General features: G+C 39.5%; 1 protein-coding gene across 1 annotated transcript in view; it reads left to right on the forward strand.

Moving 5' to 3' along the window:
• Nucleotides 1-12,671: 12,671 nt before the first annotated feature.
• Nucleotides 12,672-24,372, forward strand: part of LOC112555261 (tyrosine-protein kinase SRK2-like) — a 36,240-nt gene continuing 24,539 nt past the window's right edge. The window contains 3 exon segments of the mRNA XM_025223580.1: nucleotides 12,672-12,816; nucleotides 13,858-14,290; nucleotides 18,351-18,454. Of these exon segments, the coding sequence (XP_025079365.1) occupies nucleotides 12,720-12,816; nucleotides 13,858-14,290; nucleotides 18,351-18,454 (634 nt within the window). The 5' untranslated portion in view covers nucleotides 12,672-12,719.

The raw sequence follows: 24,372 nt of genomic DNA on the forward strand, positions 1-24,372 counted from the left end.
TTTATTTTTCTTTTACTTCAAAATGGTTGCTAAGTGATAATTATGGTTAAGATGCACTTCTGTCACTTTTAAATAGGCAGTCATAATAGTGACATCAAACTAGAAGTTTACAAGTGCCTCTGGAATTATACCAGATATTATGAGGCAAGTTATTAAAGGAAGTTTTACCACATGCAACCAGTAAAGCATCATCAGCTTTCAGCAGTTTTTATCTAACATCTGTATTTTCTCATTTATCTGTCAATGTCACTGAGGTTGCCTCTATTCTGTCACCTGTTATTCATTCTCTGGCAATCCATCTGTCTTGTGTAGGGCGATTTGGTAGCGCAACAGTTAGTGTCTGTCACCAATACACTGAGGGTTGGCTCTCCTGGGTTCAGCTCTTCTCTGCAGCGGTCCGGTGGCGCAACGGTTAGCGCTGTTAGCGCCTGTCACCAATACAGTGAAGGTTGGCTGCCCTGAGTTCATTTCTCGTCTCGGGCACGCTGATCTTTCTCTGCACGTGGCATCTGTTTACAGGGCTGGCTGCTTGCCGTAATATAGCCTTAGCTGCTGACACGGCGTAAAACACCAATTCCTTCCCCCCCCCAATTTTCCTTTTCTATTAAAGCCTTCCTGTGGTAACCGTAACATAAATCTAGGTTGACTTCAGAAAGTGCACGACAACAGATAGGAATAGTTATTGTGAATGTATGCTGGGTTTCTATGCTATTCACTGACTTAGTACAGTAAACAAGTAGAACCTATTGCCATTCAAATTGTGGAACGTTTACATGGCTGGCTGCTTTGTCGTGATGTAGCCTTACTGATGCTGCTGACACAATGTAAAAACCACTTTGCCTCCATCTCTCCTAACCTTTCAGTGGTTGGCAAGTATTATGAGACAGCACTTGCCAGACACGTATTAAACTTAGACTTCTGTACACAATCTGCAGGGCTACATTTGTATGAAAGGCGACAGGGTCATTGAGCGTTCAGCAGGCATTGGAGACTTCCAAAAAAAGCGTTTTCATCATCCTACATGGAACCTAAGATTGACAACTTTGTTGGGAGCGCTGTCGCTACCCTCGTGAGTCACCAGGAACATCTGTCAACAATGAAATGGTGCAAGCTGCATTGCTTTGGGCGTGTGATCTGGCACGACTCTCCAAGACCGTCTTAGAGGATCCCTTGGTCGCCATCGAGGTGGACAGAGACAAAAAATCTGGCTGGGAAAAATAAAAGATGGGACTAAACCCATTCAAGACTAGTAACGCAGTGCACTTATGTTTTATATGTACTTTGCGAAGTTTGTAATTTTATGTACACTTATTACTGTGCTACGGTCACAAAAGTACATTTAGTTTTGAATTGTAATGAACCAAATGCTTTAATTTAAATTAGAAATTCACGGTACAGAGTGATTTAGGCTTTGGTGGTCCGCCCTACTTGTTTACTTGAGGAAGGTGGTCCGCCTACTTGTTTACTTGAGTAAGGTGGTCCGCACTACTTGTTTACTTGAGTAAGGTGGTCCGCACTACTTGTTTACTTGAGTAAGGTGGTCCGCACTACTTGTTTACTTGAGTAAAGTGGTCTGCGGTGTGAACTACTTTGAGAACTGCTGTAGAGGGTTGATGAAGGTAAGACTAGGGAGAGATGGACACCGCCCACAAGCTGGCTCCGAAATAAGTGAGGACAAGAACATCAAATATCGTCAACACAAAGATCGCCATGATGCCAGCTTCTACACATTTCACTTGCTACGCCGTACTCCAAGCATCGTGACGACTAACGATGCTAATATCACTTGAATTATCAAAATAGGTTTATCATATTTTTCCCCACCCATCCAGCCTTGTTAGGCCTGGTGCACACAGGTGATCATGAAATAGTAGGGAAGATGGAATCAAGCTCTCAGAAAGGTCTAAAAATTACTGGACTTTTCCATACACACAGTTGATATATATGGTCTTAGTGACATGTCTGATCTGTATACTTTCCCGCCTTTTCACACATTTACAAGGGTGCCTTATATCAACTTTTATGCTCAATATTTTTTAGAAAATATCACCGGCATTGGTTGCTATTTCCTTTTTTCGGGCAGGGATGTAATTAGTGACTGCATTCTTTAAGGCGTTTAAGCCATACGGTGTGTTCCCAGATTCTTTGGCACAGGACAGTGAGGGCCTTTGTAGTTTCTTCCCACACGCTGCCTGAGCGGCTCAGCTGTCACATTATCAACTCGCGACTTTCTTCCCTTCAGACTACGTACAGCTCTTTTGACCTCCTCCCGTAGGTCTGCAGGTTCAGTCTCTAGCCTGGTAGTTTTACAGGATGTTGGCGTCTTTAGCTGGAAGTTCTAAAGGTCCATACAGTACTCAGTCCAATGAGTACAGCATTGTTTTAGTTGTTTTTTTTTTTTGTTTTGTTTTAAATGTGAGAAAGTGACCATTACGGTCTTCGGTGACTGAGCTCTCGTGCTGATCTGTCATAGTAAGGGTCTTTAACAGTTGGTATGCATTTTGCTGTCACCTCGTGCCATTCCATCCTCTATTTCGGCATTGGCTCTCAATCCAGTTCTTTCTAGCTGCCTTCATCTCTTTCTTGATGGCACAGTTCACTTCTTTCTATTTTGTAGCTGCTTCCGGTTTGTTTTCCTTTTCTATTAGGAGCGGTCCGGTGGCGCAACGGTTAGCGCCTGTCACCAATACAGTGAAGGTTGGCTGCCCAGAGTTCATTTCTCGTCTCGGGCACGCTGTTCTTTCTCTGCACGTGGCATCTGTTTACAGGGCTGGCTGCTTGCCGTAATATAGCCTCAGTTGCTGGCACGGCGTAAAACACCAATTCCTTCCCCCCCCCCCAACTTTCCTTTTCTATTAAAGCCTTCCTGTGGTAACAGTAACATAAATATCTAGGTTGTCATTCGTGACCCATTGCTGTTTTTGACAGTGGAACCTCGGTTAACGAACACAATCCATTCTGGAAAGTTGTTCATTATCCGAAATGTTCGTAATCCGAAACAATTTTTCATACTAAGAAATAAAGGAAATAGATTTAATTGGTCCCCAGCCCCTATTGACTCGCTAATATTTGAAAGTTACAGGCTGTATAGGTATTTTTTTTTATGAGAACAGCTATAATACAATATAAATGGAGTTAAATAAGCATAAAAACATTGACGAAAGCATTTAAACATAGACGGCGTGGGTGGATGGAGGTGTTGGGAGGAAGGGTGGAATGACTGCTTGCAATCCCCCTCCATGAGCACGTGACACTGTAAAATCGGGGCTGACTTCCCTTTTCTGTCGCTTTGAGGTTGAAGGAAAAAACTTGTCCAGTGTCTGTTCCTTCTGCCTTTTTGTAAAACTCTTCGGTAATACATCACATTATCATTGAACATGTTTAGGCTCCTATTGCCTATCGCACTGTTAGGGAAAGACTTTTCTACAGACTTGTTTGGAGCCATGATTGAGGATTATCTTATTAAAGTAAAGTACAAAAATCACTAAATAAGAAGGATGCGCACAGATAACGAACGACCGATCGTAACTGTGTCTCGAGCGCGAATGATGACATGCTGGTCGGTCACGTGTGGTTCACGTGGCTGTTCGTTATTCGAAATATTCGCTATCTGAGGCGTTCGCTAACCGAGGTTCCACTGTATTTCTAAGTCACCGTAGAACCTGCGCTGTTGACATTACCACCTCTTTGATGTTTCCAGTGTCTACTTCAGACCTGGGCAAAGGCCGGCCCGCCTCCTGTCTCTGACCGGCCCCCGCCCGCCGGTAGTATATATACTATACATACAGTATTGGGTAAAACTGAGTTAACTATATTAGTCCGGCCCTCTAAAACCATCCCAATTTCTCATGCGGCCCCTTGGAAAAATTAATTGCCCACCCTTCGTCTACAATCTACATCATATGTCACCAGGTTTAGAGCGCCAAATGTTCCTCCAACCACGAACTTATATCCCCATTAATATTATATAAATACACTTCCATGCTCCAACTGTGGCTTTAAAGACTTCTGCAACATTTCGGTCTTTCAGATTTTCCAAATACATGTAAAAGCCAAATCGGGCAGTGTATGAGAGTCGCTTCGCTTTCAGCTTTGTTGAACAGGCTAGTGGTCGTTGTCTCCATGCGTGGAGGTAAGAGCATATACTTGGACTATGGTGACATTGCGGGGCTTAGCTGAGACACGTATGGAGATCAGCCTGCAGGGCTTCTGCTTACGCAAAAAATTGCATACAGTACGCATTAAAAGTTCGGAGGACCCCTTCAATTTTCGTCAATGGGGTCCCCTTCAAATTTGGGCAAAGAACAGGGACCCGTTAAAAATCTGAAGAAGGGGTCCCTGTGACCCCAAAGAATTTAGCCTTAGCAGAAGCCCTGCAGCCTGCTGCATACGGCTGTACAACTAATGACGGCTCCGGACACACTGCTGTGAACGAGGAAGCCCACGCTGTACTGGCGTCATCCCCAATGTACCACAGTTCACGCCGTCTCCCGTTGTTTCCTCTACTCCTGTCCTGATCACTTCCACCAGTCCCACAATGTCCCATCTATACCGTTTTGGCGTTTTAGCTGGTGGGCGAGTTGCACTTGGCCACACTGATGTAACGTGCGAATGTTCCACGTGCCAACGGATGTTGCCTCTCAGCTTGATTTCTCGCTGACCCCATGCTGAAGCCTGCTGATGGGGAGCGCGGTCGTTGATTGTCCGGGACTTCACCAATCCGGCATGGATCGTCTCTTCTGTGGCGTGTATTCATGGTCCTTACATTGAGCATTATACACTTGGAAATTGGAATCATACATCTTTTGTTTCCCAAAGTGTACCACAGTCGGTAGTAGGCGTGGTCATGAACACACAGGTGCTGGGCCATGACCAGTGCTTTCATAATGAAAAGTCTTCGCCCGCTAATGCCAATAGCATCACGATTTTCTGTAGGGGTTTACTCCCTTAGTCTTTATTTCCTCAGATTTCCCCCAAGGCAGTAATGCCATTTTTCATTGGCTAGGAACAGTTACAAGATGATAAAATATTAGATGAACCTACTTTTCCATTTAAGACGTCTGTGCAGCAACCACGTGGTCTTTTAAACTAGCCAATCAGGCTTGCAAGCGTATCTCAGTGAATGGATTAAACTTGCTTCGGGCATCAGCATTGTAGAAAGATAAAACACTTCCAAAATGGATAACATCTTACATGAACCTACTCATTAACAATAATTATGATTTATATCGCGCCTTTCCTAAAAAAAAATGTCCACAGTTCTTTACATATCATATCTTGCCGGCTAGTGGGACAAAAAATATATATATATAACGCTATTTTAATGGACAGCTTATGCATTATTATTGTAAATAATATATTTAGAACGCTGTCAGTAATATATAACGATTATGATATAACGCTGTCGCTGCCTCCCATGAGATCAATGTCGCCTGCAAAGCGCAGTTAAGTTGCCTATATAAGAATTGAGGTGTGACGTACCAGAGACGTTATACCAGAACGTGTCGCTATTCTACCCATGCTTGAACACGATATTCTACCTGTGTTTCAGAGACGTTATACCCGGTCGCTTTGTTTTGTATCTGCGAGTATATTTCAATCATTTGCTATTGAAGAAATCCTCTTAGTAAGTATGTTTTGATATATATTTATGAATATGTAAATGATACTGTAAAAAAATCTACACTCAAACACAGCGATGTATCGTAGTATTTGTAATTATATTTAGAGTCAAAATGTTTTTGTCAGCAAGTTCTCGCTCTCTAGCTCATTGTTTTTCTGAGTGGTTACAGAGGGTATAGTTTGTAGTGAGTTTATCGCTTCTGGATTCAGACTAAGGGTCTAAGGAACTGCATGGCCTTAAAATTAAACTCCATTTAAATCCTTCTTGATTTTTGCACAATATTGTTTTGAACACATTCACATCACGCGCTGTGTTATCAGGACGATAGTGTACTTGAAATGGGTGGCGAAGAAAAATTGGATGTTTCTTCATCTATACCTGATATGTATGCGTCTAATTCCCGTGAAATAAATATGCACAAGACGGCAAATCGTTCTTTCTCTGCATGTGGCATCTGTTTACACGGGGCTGGCTGCCTTGCCGTGTTGTAGCCTTAGTTGCTGGCTCGGCGTAAAACACCAACTTCCCCCCACACACACTCGCTCTCTCTATTGCGAACCGTATCCAGCACTCAGCAGTTTCAAATCAGCAGTGTTGAACATTGCTTATACTAGGTGATTAATAGTTCGATTATTTTTACAGATCTATACTTAGTTGGAATTGTTATAAAATATAAAATTATTTTTCACAAGCTAGATAGCTTAAATGAAGCTAGAATCACAACGATTCATCTGGCACACCAAAACTTTGTGTCGACCTTTGCAAGCAGGGCATCCTGAAATCGCACAGTTACTGCCTGGCATCTTAAAATAATAACGACAGTAGCTCTGCAACACACTGTGAAAAACGAAACCGGAAAAGGCGAGTACTACCCATGGTCCAACGCATGCGCGACTCAAGAGATCTGCTCCCGCGCCTGAGTCGGCTGTCCAGGGTTTTAACGTCTCTGGACGTACATGCCGTTAGTATGATGCTGACCACATGTTCATGAACCCCTTACCCAGGCCACACAGAATATGTAGATGCATTATAAAGATATATCTCTGATCGTGCTGGAGGGAAAAGGTAGCTATATTATATAGATAGTCAGGGCTTCTGCTTACGCAAAAAATTGCGTACAGTACGCATTAAAAGTTCGGAGGACCCCTTCAGTTTTCGTCAATGGGGTCCCATTCAAATTTGGACAAAGAACAGGGACCCCTTAAAAATCTGAAGAAGGGACCCCAAAGAATTTAGCCTTAGCAGAAGCCATGGATAGGTAATATTATGTATAGATTATCTAGTCTCTCTAATCAGGCTTTCGCGGGGTTTACTCAACGTCTCTGACGTCAGAGGGGAAACCCTATGTGAACAGCCTTGACCTTACTGGTGGCCTGCCTCGACAACATGCAGGATTTAGCTGGTCTCGGGCATTGAGCAACTTTGCCAAATGATGGCATATGTTACTGAGGTGAGCAAAAGTCTCTTTTGTTGTATTATGTTATTGTTTAGGGAATGCATACAAGGCAGTAAGAGCGATGTGCTGTGACACAGGAGTTCATTCATGAAGTAGCGCTGAAATTTGTCGAATACCAAGATGGCGGAGCTGACTTCCTGTCAGTGTCGAGCCCTTGCCAAAGTGTAAACAAGGATGAATAACTGGCGGCTTTTACCTTTTTTTTACACCTCAAACCACAGAATTTGTATTCAACTATATGGGACTAATGTGACAGATATGCAGAGAGAATTCCTTTAGATGTGAAAACGATTTCTCATTTATTTTAAATACGCCGTGCGACTGATTTCTCTTTTAGTGACTGGGAAACATGGACGAATTATATTGACTCCTCTTAATTACATGTCGACATCGCTCTGGATTGTTTGTCTTTGGATAAACGTACTTAAGGTGAGGATGAATGACATAGGATAAGTTAATCAGGCGTGGGGTGATACGAAACATTTACTGCATGCTTACGTTTGTATTCAAGCTGAGTAATTCAAGAATTGGCCACGTGGTAACATCAATCTACAACAGGAAGAGGAGGGAGTGGTATGTAGGGATGGGGGGGAACAAATGGTTAACTAGGATGGTTAGTAGGACGTAAAGTATTCAGAAATTCAACTCTTTTTTTCCCCCCAAATGAGTTAAAAAGCTTTGATGAAATACTGTACTGATAAGACAGTCACAAAATAAGAACTATGCGGTCATTTTGGCTTTATGGACAATAGAACGTCTGTTTGTCATGGTTGATGGAGTTTGACCCAATTGGTTGTGATCTTTTCCTTTCAGCTGTTGTATCCACTAGAAAAGTGTTTTTCCCCTTACATCTTCAGCAAGTAACCAATATCTTTCTCGCCATTCATCTTGCCGTCTGTATTACTTGTTGAAACCACCATACAATCTCATCAGCTACTCTATCATTTACCTTGTCTGCATTACTTCCTCTGGCTGAAATATCTGGTCTTTATGTATGCCTGTGTGTTTGAGGCCATTTCTCAAAACAAGAAAATATACAGATGAAGAGAAGTAATTTGTGATTTGCAGTGATAATGATAACACCACATGACATGTTAAACAGCACTTTCCAAACATGCTTCAGACAATTTTTTTATGTCAGTTTTTGTACCTAAGTGTTTGAATATACCACTTCTAAAATAATATGCAGATATGACTTGGTGAAAACATTAAATAGTCAGCTCCGGTTATTCTTATTTACTGATATTTTTGTATGCTTTTTTAACACTTTATTCTCTAAAATACCACATAGAAATTATTAAAAGTGTGTCTAGTAAAGGTAAATTGTAGCACTTTATATAAATTGAACCTTTCAATACTTACCAAAATTGTCCAAGTGATAAAGAGATTTTGGTAGATAGAGATAATATATATTATGTAAATTTCAGTGCCTGTTACATGACAGTTTATTTCTTCTTTTTTTATTTCCTAATGGGGGATTTGCCCTTATAGTCGAAAAGTCATGCAAAATAAAAAAACATTTAGCATCAGAGTTGTTGGTTTCCATGCTGCGTCTTGGTGAGCATGTAATGGACAGCGGGTAGTTTCCATGATGTGTCTCACTGAGTGTGTAATGACCAGAAGGTGGAGCAATACGTTGGCTTCATCAGTCAATGTTAGTTTATCATGTTCTAGTAGCAAAGATGAGTGTAAAATGCTGTTCTCCTTACTCACTTTGTTACATCTTCTCCAATAAAAATATTTTTTTGCCCTTCAAATTTTACTATACTCCAAGAACTTTTTTCTTTATCCTTAAAGAAAGCAAAACGGACCACAGTCAGAGAGTTAGTTTTCGGGGTTCAGTCTATCTTTTCTGTCAAGAGAGATATTCCCATCAATCTTTACTTTTTCTTTGAACGCATCTTTCACTGCAGAATCACATTGTTCCCACATTTCTAGTCTGTCACCAGTGTTCAGTATATCATATATGATGATGTTTTGTCGTGATCTTCCTTTTGAATTGTCAGCTTTATGTTTTACTTCTTCTAGTCTTTTCTTGTTTTCTGTTTTCTCCCCCTAGCTCCTAGTTTTCTTCTTTGAGTGACTTTATTTCAGTCACCATATCTTTCAGTTCTTCAAGGGATGCAGTGTGAACACTCATAGAGTTTATGATTTCATTCATATTGTGAATCTTGGTGTTCTTTTCAGATTTCAGGTCTTTTAAAGGAAAAACCCCCACTTGTCACATCTGTCAAGGTGGGTTCCTAGAGGCTGCCATAAGCTCAGGTCCATTATTATTTGATATTGTCTTAACTGACAACATTTTCTTCAGCAACATTGGTATTCTTTGGCGTAGAATGTGCCCAACAAAAAAGAAATACACGAATACTTTCATGAGTCAGCTGACTGGAAAGATGTTCAGATTTGTTTACTAGCACATAAGGAATATAACATTTACTTGAGAGAAAAAAGATATACCAGAACCAGCTATGTGCAGACCTAAACTCTTCTGCAACCAGCAAACGTTTTGGGAAGACAATAAAGAATACATCATGTAAAAAAGGTTTGGTCCGAAGCACAATAGACGTTAAACAGTGATGTGGTCATTTTAAGACGGTGCTTGAAAGTTGCAGCTAATAGTTGAAACACACTACAAGAAGATATAGACTTATATTACTCTATAACCAAAACACAGTTTCTACAAGCCATCAAATCTCTTAAAAGTAGTAAAATGCCAGGTCAAGATTAGATTGCATAATTGGTAAAGTGGAGGAGAGTCAGGCTGGTTTCAAGTTGATCTTTTTTTTTTTTGTGTGTGTGTGTGCATTATTTGCGATCGTTCATTGACTTGAAAAAACATTTAATTCTGTCTCTTGAAAATTACTTTGGCCAATCCTTTTCAGTCATGGTATATGTGAAAAATTACATAATGTTTGAAATTCCAAGTCAAAGTTGCACCAGTTCATTTCTTGTGAATCTATTAATATTTAAATAGAAATACATCTCTTGTGTGTCACACATTTTACTGACTTATAAAAACTACTGTAAATTTCAATCTATTGAGCGCACCTGCAGGTAAGCTGCACCCACTTTTTTTCCCCTTAAATCTCTACTTTTTTTCACAAATGTCACACTGGTTTATAAGCTGCAAATATATACAATTTGAAAGCTGTGTAGTAATGATTTGACATGATGAGGGTGTGCACCAGCAATTCACCAATACAGTGAAGGTTGGCTGGCCAGAGTTCATTTCTCGTCTCTGGCACGCTGTTCTTTCTCTGCATGTGGCATCTGTTTACAGGGCTGGCTGCCTTGCCGTGATGTAGCCATAGTTGCTGGCACGGCGTAAAACACCAATCCCCCTCCCTTGCACCAGCAATTGATCTTAATGCTTGAATTGTATGCGGCTTCGATTTTAAAATGTCAAAATGTGGGTAGTTGAGGCTGTAACAGCATGAACAGTTGACATGGTACCATGGAGCTCATTGAAAAATTAATCAGAATCTGAAAAATCAGGAAATACCAACAGCATCATTGTTTAAGCAGCAGGGTTTAATGCTGGGGGAAAAAGGTGTGGCTTCTAGTCCAAAATTTATGATAAATCTGTCAATGCTAGTTATAATTTAATTCCATTCTTTCCAGTGATAATCTAACTGATTATCACTGGAAAGAATATTTAATAAAACATTTTATATAAAACATTTCATAAAATTGCTGATTTAATTCCTTGATTTAGCAAAATATGTCCAAAGCATTGTTTATAAAACATAAGTGTAATCTCAGATACCTAGTTTTGCTTAACATTATTAGCCATTCTGACATTTTGTAAGCCCTCCATAGAAGTTTATGCTACATCTTTGTTATTTTCATCCAATGCACAAACTGAAATTCCCTAATTACCTACGCAAGAACAGGTGCTGATGTGCTTTCCTGGAAATGATGTTTGTGTTGGGAACCAGTTTTTCCTTTGTCCACTTTAGTGTTGACTCCACTCCAGTAAAATATATGTTTTAGAGTGGTTTGGCAGATCAGATGGCTGAACTAGAAAAGCATGTTTCACTATTGCAGGAAGGGGTTCCTGATATTTTATGAGAGCATCAACCATAGTTTCTTTATTCCTTGTTACTCCTCGAGGAGCATATGGCTGCAGGGTAGCAACCATATTCTGTACAAATTAGTTGGTTTTGCACTCCCTGTACAACATTTCGAGCAACTTCTTTGGGTACATGGTATCAGATGCATGCCTTCTCTTTGTATCAGCAGAATTGAAAACTAAAGTTATTGAGGAGTACAAGCTTCAATTCACAGGTGTTTCCTGATCAAGAAGTCATAGAAATTTGCATTGCAGTTGCTTGTTCATATAGTTTAGCATCAGTGGAATGTCATGGACTGGTCAAAGGTGCAATAAGATGAGGAGATGACAAATTCAATCTTTCAATATATTTGTAAAGAGAATACCAATTAGCCCAGCAAGCAACAGCCTGGGGCAGTAATAAACAATACAATCTAGAGGTGTGAGTCTTAACATCTTTACCTCATTGCTGGCAGATTTGAACCAGGTCTCTGTCATAAAGCCAACATTGGCTTCAGAGTCAAGAATAAAGTCAGTAGTTTTGTTTCTTCACTACTTTGCAATAGAGTACATGTTTTGGAGTCATTTCATGCACACAGCGCATAAAAGAGAGATTGTCATGCACCTTTTCTGTTATCTGTCATATCTGTACTTATAACTATTGGTGGTACTTATTCAGCCTCTCTTTCTAAACTCTCTGAACATCATGCTTCCAGTAGATTATCTCGGTTGAATATCATTGCCTTTATATGTCCGTGTCATTTATTTTACTCATTTAATTTTCCAACAGGTGTTTGAAGCATAGCAAATTTCTGTTCTGCATAACATAATTATAAAAGCATTTTCATGAACAACTTATGGTAGGTACATTTTAAAACTTTGAGTATATTTTTATTTTAGACGTAACCCCCCCCACCCCCACACACACACACAAAAAGAAAAGGCTGCTGCTGGTCTACTTATTGCAATACAACTTTATTAATTCACAAGAGCATTTTTGGATAGTGCTCATACTAGCAATATACAGGTAAGACATATACATGTTGAAATTTCTGTCTCACATATGTGTATATACACACATTTACAGAAACAGTAAAATATATTTGGTGACCTTAGGTCACCTTGTGCTAAAGATTAAAGATCACTGCTGGTAGAGTTGATCAAGTAAATGGCACATGAAATGCTACAACTAGTGATGATGAGGGCAGCGTGTTTAGTGTAGAAATTACTTTTATTTGACTATCAGCGTGTTCTAGATTCAGAATATTTTATGAAAGAAATTGATAATTGCTTCATATTAAAATTATTGTTCCAGTCAGTGTGACTAGAAATATACAATAAAGACTCACACCCTCACCCACAGCCCCTCACTAAACTAATAAAAAGATTCTTGTTGAAAGTATCTGAAAGACTCACCATAAGTACTTAGCTTAACTTCCAAAAATCTCTTTTGGCTTGTATTCATGTGAACTCTTGAAATAAGTCTTAAGTCAGTGGTCTCAGATGACAAGTGAACTATTCTGGCCTCACTTGGCAAAGTTGACTGGCACTAGAGATCAGTGATTTAAGACCTTTTTTCAAAACCTCGCATGAAACCAATCCCAGATTTCCACATGGTTGAACAGGCCTACTGGACCAGTACAAAGATGGTCGTTAAAATGAGAAAACTTTACCACTCCCAAGGAGGTAACAAAAATTTTTTCAGAAATACTGTTCTAATGCACACAAGTACATTATGTGCTATAACATTTTGCAATTGAAAAATTAAATAACAGACTGTTGAGCAATGATTTGATCAGTAGTCAGTGTGATATCTTTACTAATTCTGGCTTTGTCTTTTATTGAAATCCACACCACCAAACGAGTTTTTTTTTTTTATATCGCATAGATTCTCTTGTTTTCTTATAAGCACCAGGAGTTGTTTCCTGAAGAGGATTCTGAAAAGCGCAGTCACAGCTGTCAAAACTGTTTTAGTTACCAAGTTTGAAACAGCTCCAAGCTCTTAGAAGCAAAAACCACTTTTAAAATATTGCTGAAATGCCTGTGAAGTGCATCTGAATGACTTGCAGGGAATTTCTTTAAAATATTTTTTAATTTCTGCTTGTAGAATCTTTTTTAATAAATGTGCAGCTGACCTCAAAAGTGGTGATGCATTCAGTGATTTTAATAAAAGTTCTTTAAATGGCATCTAAAATTGACCAAAAAGTGTTAGGGTTCAGTTGACAAACTTAGATTAATGTCTAGATAAAGAAGAAATGCATGAAGTTTTCTTTTTATCTTAACTGAGACTGCCTGGTCTTCTGCAAAATTAGTCCTTGTATAAATATGTGCGCACACACTTACACAAAAAACATAAATGTAAAGGTTTTTTTTTACAGGTTCTGTGAATGCCTGGTCTATTGAGACTATGCTGTAATATTAGTCCATACATGCACACACAGATGCATAGCTTAAACTGTCTCACACACTCTAAGGGAAGGAGACTCAAAGACTAGGAGGTGGATTAATTTTAGAGGAAAACTATAATAAGAAAATAAAAGAAAGTAGATGTGTGCTAAAGATCTTAACAAATGCCACACATTGGGAATATCTTGATGTTTATACCTATCATGCACTCCTTGGGTAAGAGCATAGAACCTTGTGTGCACAAATTATTCACGTTTCAGTTCTTAGATGTCTTTATATAATTTATTTACTGATGCATTTTTTTGTGGGTGGGGGGTGCAGAATGGCTAAATATGGCCCAGCATCGGAACTCAGGAACCCTGAAGGAGAAGCTACAGGAAGAGTTTTTGTCCTGCAAAATCTGCCTGGAGTCTTTGCGAAAGCCTAAGGCCCTTCCTTGCCTGCACTCCTTTTGCGAGGCCTGTTTAAAAGACTACGTTCGACGCCACCCTGGGGGCCGTCCAGGATATTTCCCCTGCCCAATGTGTCGAAAGGATACATTTATCCCAGAAGGTGGGGTGCAAGAGTTTCAAGACAATTTCCTTTTACTAAGTTTGTCAGACACCTTGTTAGAAGATGAGAGCTGGGACCATTCCAGTCTCCTGGACAGTAGCAGCAGCTCTTCTTCATCCTTCTCATCTTTACAAGGATCATCATCTCCTCCTCGCCATTTGTATCCACCCTCACCAAGAGAACAGCGACATAGAAATTATGAGTAAGTGGTTGTGGTGGTGGCTGATTGTCTATTTATGCTTTGAGTAAGTGTGGCAGTGACTTATTGAATATTTAGACTTTTAAATTATTTTTAGCAGAGAGGATAAGGGTTGAAAAGTAGTATAAAACATAAATTTAGTTTAATCTCAGTGGAAGTTTCTAATAGGTACTAAGCAGATACATGATTACCATTAAAAGGACAGCCAATTGTTGAATTTTTAACATTAAAAACAGTCCAAAAAAAAAGTTAATTTGTAGACCACTATCCCACCATCAAAGGTTAGCTCAAAGCACTTGACAAAAAATATAAACACCGAAACATAATAATGATAAAAACGCTTTCATAGACACATGCAACAGAATCTACAAATATTATCTACAGAATGCCACGTGGCATGATGAAAGATATCTAGTTCCTATTTGCTCCAGATTGCTTAATTCAATTGAACTGTTAACAAACCTGCAAATGCTCCTGTTGCCCACATCACGATTCCAGTAAAGTAAAAGTTGGCTTATTTAAGCACCCTGTCCCTGCTTGTCAAGCAAACTAAAGACCCTTCACAGTAGGCAGTGTAAAGTGGAAATAACTTGAGGACATAGAATGATGTAAGGTAGACAGGGGCAAGGGGGGTGGGGTGGTAGTATAATACATTTCAGTTGTGCCCCTAATATCTTAAAGTCAGTGAAGGTACCATATTTAAAAAATATTTTATGTATTTGTCATGCTTTATTTAAAACATTGTTGCTACATACCTGCCATCTTCCTGCCATCATGAAGAAACATGGTTGTGAGACAAAAATAATTCATTAAATATATTAGTTGAAACAACTAACAATATGCCAGTTGTGAGATGAAAATGTTCATTTAAATACAATAAATGTATTAGATGAAACAGCTAAGAGTATACTAGGTTAGGAATAAAAAGTTCAGGTCAATACAACAATGGTACTAGTCAAAAGAGCTAACAATATACTAGGTTAGTAGACAAAATCGTTTGGGTCATTACAAGAAATATACTGATTGAAACAACTAACAATATACTTGGTGCTGACTTTTTGGAGAGGGGGAGCAAAACATCACAAAACAGCATCTTGGCTTGCTTGTATAGTTTCTATAAGTCAATTAAATCTGTGACTCACAGAGAGATGTATTTGAGTTTAGATGTTAATAGTTTCATCAGAAATGCATTAGTGAGAATTCGATTTGGTATTTCAGATATAATGATACATACTTTAAGATATTCTGACAATAATATAAGTAAAATATGCCCTATGTGTCAAATTGATGAAGAGGATGAGTTCCATTTTATACTATGTTGTCCATGCCTGAAAGATCTGAGAAAAAAATTCATTCCGACAATGTACAGCACTAGACAAAATAATTCCAAACTGCAGATGCTTATGTCAACAAGTAATGAAGCAATACTGTCCAATCTTGCCAAGTTTTTATATTTAGCGGCAAAGAAAAGAGATGCTATTCTACGCTAATAACACTCTGTATCTATTGTGACATGTTGCATGACAATCCTTTTGAATGGGCCCAAAGGCCTAACAAAATAAATTCTATTCGTATTCGTATCTTGGCTCGCTAAGGTATGAAACATCTTCAAAGAAGGGACTGAAGCAAAGTCTAGAGATATATGTGGATTATCTTTCACATACACTCATATATGCGCTCAACATTGATGTAGTCATCTTGATATTAGCTCAATCTTTCGTTCTAAACAAAGAATATATCTGCCTCTTGCAGGCCCTACCCAGTTTTAATTAGAAAATGAACTGTGGCAACACTTGTTACTTAAAAGTACATTATGAAGTAAAAAGAAATAAAAACTCAACTTATTTACATCCAGTGATTACTTACTATGATTAAATGACACTCATGACTCGCCATATTATAGTAATACAGGTTTTTCTCAACCAGTAGCTTGCTGGATTCAGCCCTATGCTCCACTAGGGGCGAATAGGAACAAGAAGAAGAGAATAAGTTTGCCGGACCTGAAGAATGATAGGAACTAGTTTGGCACGTACATTGTTATTGTCAAACAATGCTCACATGATACTGTACTCACAACACAGTTACAGTTGGGACTGATGTTCAGTGAATCTTGATATATATATATAATCCATAAATATCATCAACATAAAGATGCTTGCTCTAGGGGACGACATTGCAAACACTGGTGCTGCCTCCAGGGCAAGCATGTTAAACCTGTGGCATGCAGCCCTTTGCAAGTACACCTGAGGCCCACAAAAAAGACACTAGTGATTCACAAAATCTGATTTATAGGTCTTTTCATTCCTTTCTAAAAAGTTAAAAAACTTAAGGAAGTTTTCCACAAGGATTATGATGCTCGGTTCTATGTGTAAACAGTTATTTTCCTTTGTGAAATCAATAAACATTTCAGCCAGACATAACAAAAATTGTCATTAAAACAAGGTGTCAGGCCTCAGGACATATTACTAAAAATAGTTGTAAATGTTTTTTTTGAACTGTTGTAATTTTTTTTCAATGTATTTCTTGCTGATGGATATAAGTCTATGTTGCCGTTTTATTTTGTTAAATCTTTTGTTAAACGAATTCATTACATTGCACGCATGAATGTGGCTAGCTGCTACATCATTTGTATGCACATTGTATGTTTCTTAGTTTCTGCTATAATTTTTTATTGAATGACTTATTGAATGTAAAAACACTTATTAAATGTATAGGTGCTGCTTCTTGGGGATGGACGATTACACCCTCATTTTTTCTGTAATGCTAACTCTTGAGATAGCAATGACGAAGCTCTTGATGTTCATTTATCCTCCTAGGATACATTTCTGTGCCTTACTTGAAAGACAATTTCCATGTAATGTCTTGGCATCTCCAGTGTCTGGATGACACAGTCCAGCAGATCAGTGCTGCGAGCACCTGTCACCAATACATTTAGGATTGCCTGCTCTGGGTTCAGATCTCATCTTTGACATGTCATTCTTTCTCTGCATGTGCCATCTGTTTACAGGGTTGTCTTCTTTACCCTGATATAACCTTATTGCTGATTCCACATAAAACACCAACCCTTCATGTGTCTGTGAGAAGTGAAGTCTTCATGATTTACTTCTCTTACTAGGATTAGTTTAATCTTCCAGCCTAGTTTCTGTGACTTGTTTTGAAGACTTAGCACTTGCCTTGTCTCCCTGCTTTCCCAATTTTCTGGTTCACAACAAGCTAACTCATCTGCACCAATTGTCACCTGTCCCTGATGACATCTTATGTAGCAAGAAACAAGTCACAAGAGGCATGTCACAGTGCTGCTTAAATTATATCAGTAGACCCCTCTTGATTTTTTTGTTGACAATTGGAGAGAAACTTACAGCACAGTCATAAGTTTAGTGTAACAAATCACATTCTATCAAAATTATAACTGATACAGTATTCCATTAGAAAAGAACTTGCTGAATATGGCATTCCTTTAAAAAAAACAAAACAAACATAAACAAACTAAAGGTATGATAGAAGACTATTAGTAAGTTTGGTGCAAGGAATGATGTTCTAACACAATTGTAACTGATGCAGCATTTAGTTAGAAAAGATCTATGTGTAGTATAAGGTATTCTGAAATAAAAGACATTATAGAAGACTATCTGTAAATTATTTCTGTGGGAAAAAAGCATACTCTCAATTTGAAAATATCTGGTGGTTGACCTAGTTCTCATACTCTTTTTTTATACACCATCATGTGTACAGCAGTATGTGCACTGTCATACATTGTTGACTACTATATGTACATGATGACCACTCTATATATGTATAACAATATAGATGCACTTCCATTTACACAGTTCTCATTTTTTGCATAGCTTATACATTTTACTCATACAGATTGGTGTCTGCTTTGCATAGTATAGAGAGGTATGTCTGTATTTTATGAAACAAAACTGACATGGAGATTTCTGGACTTTCTTTTCTAGCAATATGCAGTACCTGTCAATAACAGTTGGAATTTTGCTGATTAATAGCCATAATGTCTCATTAACAGCTAATAAGATCATCCATATTATTGTTCACTTAATGGCAGATGGTATTTTGGGAAAGTGAGTCGCGACGCTTCTGAAGACTGGCTGTTGTCTCCAGGCTACCCACGAGGCACCTTTCTAGTGCGTCAAGGGGAGGCTTCCCCAGGTCAGTACAACAAACTTTCATTTTCTTCGCTTTCCTGCATGACTTAGAATTGAGAGGAGTTTGAAACAGATTTCCATTTTACAAAATTACAGAATATGCTGATTTAAGTAAAATTACAGGAGAACATTCAGGCATAATTATAAAGCATAGTCTTATTGTAATTCTAGAAGAGGAATATTTATGATTAGTTTGAAAGGCGGAACTTCATGTGGGCATTTTTTAAGAGGATTTCTCCCATGCGAGGAAAGATAGGAGTACATGGTACAGTCAGTTTTCCCTTATTGGTACCTATCTTTCTTTACTCATCATTCTTTACTCATAAGCGGATATACGAATATTCAACACTTTCAGTTTATTCCCCTGGTGACTGACATCTGTATTTGTGTGAAACGCTCATACTTTACAAATGGGCAACAATTCATGCAAGTAACACAGTGCCATTCACCATCTACAGAAGTGGCCCCACAGTCCATATTTGTTTGTGAGCATGACAAGGTGAAGGACATTATAGATCATGTTCATGCACATTCAGTCTCTTGCACTTCTTTGCTCGAAGTGAAGATATCACAAATGAATGCTCATGTCCTGATCATGTGGTTGTCCTAACGGACATAATAATTATCATCTGGAACTAGTCTCCACAAGGTGACAGTTAAAAGAATGTTCCTTGCGTACATTACATCAGGATTATCCCCATTCAGTATAAAAAATTTGATGTGTGCCAATTTGGGACATTAAATTATACATTAAGATAAAAAAAACAAAAAAACTGTTGCCACAGATCTGCAGTCGTTGACTTCATGAAGGGCCAGTTGGTCGCAGTTTCACTTCAAACAGAACAGTACCCTCTGACCGACAGGATTAGTTTGATGACAGATGCAAGGCACACATGTCGAAAAAATGTACTGAAGATTTTACTTTGGGACCACTAGGTTCTAAATCTTCATCACCGAAGAGGATGACGTGTGCATCCAGCAGCACGAGGCAGTGTGGTGTGAGAGGATGTATGAAAGTATCAATGCCTCAGGTGTCATCATGCAAGAGCATGTTCATGACTGTAACGCAGCAATTAATAAGTTAGCGAGAAATAAAGATGTTAGACACATTATCAAAGGGTGACACTTTGCTAAAAGTATGAAAGCTGGGACGAAAAAAACTGTTGTAAGGTAGTAAAGTGAACCTCGGCAAGACGTGGCACCCTCAGCTAAGTAACAAGACAGTAATTGGTTAGGGATCATGTTTACTGGTGTGTTGAATATTGTGATGGCGACCCTGTGAGACTAAGGCACTTGTTGGATGGATGTATTGCACACGTCTGAAACATCCATGACAACTGTAACCAAGCTCACCATGCAGGCAATTGCAATATACACCATCTCTAATAGTGCTAACTGATGCTACTGATATCAATCTTTTGGGCCACTTTCTGCATGGCCATTACTCTATAAACATCCAGAGGACTACATGCTGTCCATGACACATTTTATGTTGAACCATTTACAGTTGCAAACTGTATTTTCTTCTTGTAATCGTTGCTCTTTTTTCCCTAACCGTTCAGTTCTTCAAAAGGAAACAAACTACACCAAAGCCAAACTAACAAAGATGTATATGCAAGCTCTGCCCACTTGCTTCCAGCCTTGGAGTTTATTGCTCATTTACAGATTACTTCCAAAAAGTGTATAATGAGTAGCTGTCACGTGCAGATAGTGGTAAGACAATGGCCTATTAAAAAGGACATCAAATTTGTTAGAAGGACACTGTCATTTCCCAGATTCAGGGTGTCAGAACATAACAACTAAAAAAATAAAATCATAATACTATAGTGTGGACGCCAACGTACACGCACGCCACACTCAAAACTTAGTTGGAATGCACACATAGACCGTAGATGTAATCATGGACTACAAAAGGTAAGAGATATAGAGAAAGATTAGAAGAAAAAAAACAACAATTAAAAAAAGAGAAAAGCCATTAAATATAAAGTTTGAAAATTCAGTTGTCTTTTCATTTTTGTCATTTGTACTGTTCATTCTTCTCCCCTTTATATATATATATACATTATTTCTGTATGGAGAATACATTCAGTCCTAATCATGACAGTATGTTCAGATAGAAGTCATTTCAATCACCTCTCAGACCCTAAAACTTGTCAGGTGAGAAAGACATTTTATTGCCAGGCTTGTTTGCAGTGCCTGTGATCTCTACACTGCCTATTGTCCCGGTAGTAATTGGAGACAGCTGAACACTAGTAGTCAGCACCATGTGTACTCCTACCTTTCCTCAGACATGTGATACCATTCTTTTCTGTCGGCCAGAAGAAGTTCTGTCTTTAACTGCTGCATCCCATGGAAGAATTCCTTTCAGACAGAAAGTTGAACTCGTTGCTGATGCACCCTTGACTGAATCTTGGTTGTAGCATCTGTTCCAGGTAGGCTCCCTGGCTCCTTTTGTGATTAATGCACAAAACTTTGGAGCAGAAAGTTGAATGATTGACATACTGTTATTTCTCCTGTCTTGTTCCCATCACACCTTTTTTCTGTTGGTCTCTTTTCTCTGTGACCTTCTTTAGGGGTCCTGCATTGCCATGCAGGGCAACCATATTGGAGGAGATAGGATTCTATAAAGTGAGGTCCCTGATGGATTGCAGCCCATCATACCAATACACCTCTTTGGCCTGAACTTCTTACATGGAGGTTGGTGCGAGGCCATTGTCTATCTGTCCCCATCTTTGTATTCTATAGTATATTCCATCTCTTACCCTAGTGCGACCCTGCTGGAAATTCCTTGTAGTACCTCTCAGTTGCATCCCCTTGTTGGACTCCATAGTGGATGGGAAACAAAGGAATAAATCGTTGTCATTAACTATGGCTACTAAACAATCAAAACTTGGGGAAACAGCAGGTGGATGAGATGTTTCTGACAGGATGAAGTGAGAGTGTGAGAAAGACTGCTGAGGGGGCCTGACCACTTTTCTTGTAATAGAGGGCATGAGATGTAGATGTTCTTTTAGTAGAAGGTGCAGAGTCAGCCTTGCTGCTTTCATCACTCCCCTTTTGCAGTAGCTAAGAGTTGTAAATCAGGATTTTCCTCTGTTAAATGCCTTGTCATTTGACAATTTCTGGTCAAAGTGTGGAACCCAGCAGACCTTTGAGCCCCCAGATGGAATGGCAGACAATTTATAGACAGACCTATTGTAACATTGCTCAGGTCTCTCAACTTATCTCCGGTGGTGGGAAAGGTCATTCATTGTCCTGAACTTGCTGGAATGTGGGAGCTGGACATTAAGTGAGAACTGGTGTCCCAGTGGGTTACATCTTTCCAAAGAGTCCTCCTTAATAGAGAAAGGAAAGTGTGTTTACTGAAAATACCTGACTTTATTAATGTGGTTATCTGTAATTCTTAAGTATCTCTCCTCATATCTTCTCAGATAAGCTGCTTCTACTGTCAGAATTAATGACATGGGGCAAGCTTCTACAAGTCCCAATCCCACCGTTTTCTTTATGGCCATGCAGCAGGTGATTGCTCCTCAAGGACCCACTGTGCAAACTGTGATGGTTCTCATGCCATCCTCAAAAAGACTGTCCAAAGTGCAAGGTAGCCATTCAATGTGTACATGCAGAATCTGGTGTCTCCTTATACCTATGATTGTGGTGAGAATGGGTGACTCCTCAGGAGCAACTTCTGCACCTGGCTCAATCTTCTGAGCTTTAGATTCTGACACCATGTAAAAACACAACCAACTAACCACCAGCAGTATTACAGCTGGCTTGCTCTTTTCCTTGTTTAGGTCCATCTCATCAGGAGCTATTTCTTTCTCATTTTAAAGATTTTAGGGCTTTACTATCAAATTTCAGGCTGTTCTGTTAGTTTAAGGTTCTGGCTTAATGGTTCACTTTTTAACCACAAGAGACCCTGTCCCTCTCTCAAAATATCTTGCACCTCCCTCTTCAGGGTAATTGTGATAAATGAGCCCCAGAACAAGCAAAAGTTCACTGTCACTTACCCTATGGATCTAGGCACGTGTGATAGGCAGAGACTTTTAGTAAGGTATTTACTACACTCTTGACTATGCTGCCATCCACGCCAACATCATGTGTGCGATGCATTTTCAGTAAATTCCTAATTAACGCTAATTAATGCTAGTTACCGACTCGAGGCCCAAGCTCACACCCCAAAAAAACAACGCAATTTTAGTGAAAGCAAAGAGTACTTATTAAGTCACAAGAACAAAATGCCAAGAGCTTACAAAACAATGAAGGAATAAAAAAATATACAATTGAACTAATTTCCTATCTTGGCTAGTTATCTAGGGTGTCCCGTTAATGCTAATTATTCTCCTTAATTCTAATCCAGATCCCTAGTGAGTCAATCTATTCGTAGCTATCACACTCGCTCAACTACACTCCATACAATATGCATACACCCACTCAATACAATATGCATACACACGCCACTTTGCTTGACCCAAGCGCCCTTGCTGTGTGGAATGTATAGTCTCTGATAAACACACCCAATTGTCACTGGCGATTTCGCACAATTGTGCTTGTTGTTTGGAGGGGTGCCCACCCGAAGCGACGCAGAAGAAATGATCTATCTAATCTTCTTTGTGCATCAAGTTGCACATAAGGCCTCAACCAGAGTCCGCCACCGATGTCGATCGGCTGAAACCTGCTCTAGGTGACCCCATGTCCAGCCCTTTCCATTCATACCCCTTTCCACTGTTCTTCTCCAAGTTTCCTTTTTTTTCGTTTTCTTTGGCCGTCTGGAGTCTATCATAGAACGACTCTGGAGAGGTCTGCTGTCTGCTGGCAGAGCACATGTCCAATCCATCGCCAACGCCTTTGTTGAACCTGCACGGTTTCAGTTCTTCGGTGAAGTTCTTTGTTGCTGATGGTATTTGGCTAAAAGATGTTAAGTATGCGCCTGAGGCATCTGTTTTGGAAGATGTCAAGCCTGTTACTGATGGTTTTGGTCATCTTCCATGATTCTTATCCGTAAAGGAGGGTGCTGATCATATTTGACTTGAAGATTCTCAGCTTGATCTTCTGACTGATGTTTTTTTGCCCTTCTATGTGCTCGATCTAGTGACACGTTGTTTGACATTTGGACCCAAGATAGGGAAATCAACTCCTCAATCTCTTCTCCGTTTAGTTTGATGACTTCTTGGACTCTGGCGTTCACTCTCATACTTTTTCGTAGAAGTAATGATGGCCGATGACTTTGGTTGTCGTTGTCCAAAGCACCGTGACTAGAGATGTACGAAGTAGAGAATTGGGACAAACTCTCACGTGTACCGCCCCCGTGCACCAGCGTGCACCTTTCTGTCGCCATCAGGCCTAAAGTTTCTCCAAGTAGAAATCAGCGCCGACTCTTGTGTCCACTAAGCTGCCAAGAGTTGATCTTGGGTTCGTAGGGACAGAGATCACTCTTCTTTTACACTCAGGTTGATGAGTGGCCAAATGCCTTCTTGGCCGGTCCCCTACTCCGTGTCTCTTGTATGACTGGCAGTAGCTGACACATGAGGTGGTGAAGACTTGAGTTGCAAAGTCTTCTTTTGATGCTCACCCTCCAAGAGTCAGTAGTTTGGGTCCCAGCCCAATATTAAAATGCTTGCTTGAACCATACATGCACTCAAATGGTCAGTCATACCACAGACATACCGTTACAACAATCACGCATCACCGCTTGTTGTGCAGACAAGGTCCATCAACCTCCTGGTAATACGGTACGACGCCTTATTGTCTGGTTTCCATTCCACTATCTCATATTCACTATTGTCCTTCTTCTAAGTTGTAATTAAGGGGCATATGTTGGCCACAGTGACGTCAGTGGGGACAGCTAGCGTCTCGCATTACGTCGTGACCTTATGTTATGTGTCCATCGTGACGTGAACGGTCTTTTAATCAGCGGACTACCCC

Source organism: Pomacea canaliculata, linkage group LG14, assembly GCF_003073045.1.
Source record: "Pomacea canaliculata isolate SZHN2017 linkage group LG14, ASM307304v1, whole genome shotgun sequence".
In the NCBI taxonomy this organism is placed as follows: Eukaryota; Metazoa; Mollusca; class Gastropoda; order Architaenioglossa; family Ampullariidae; genus Pomacea; species Pomacea canaliculata.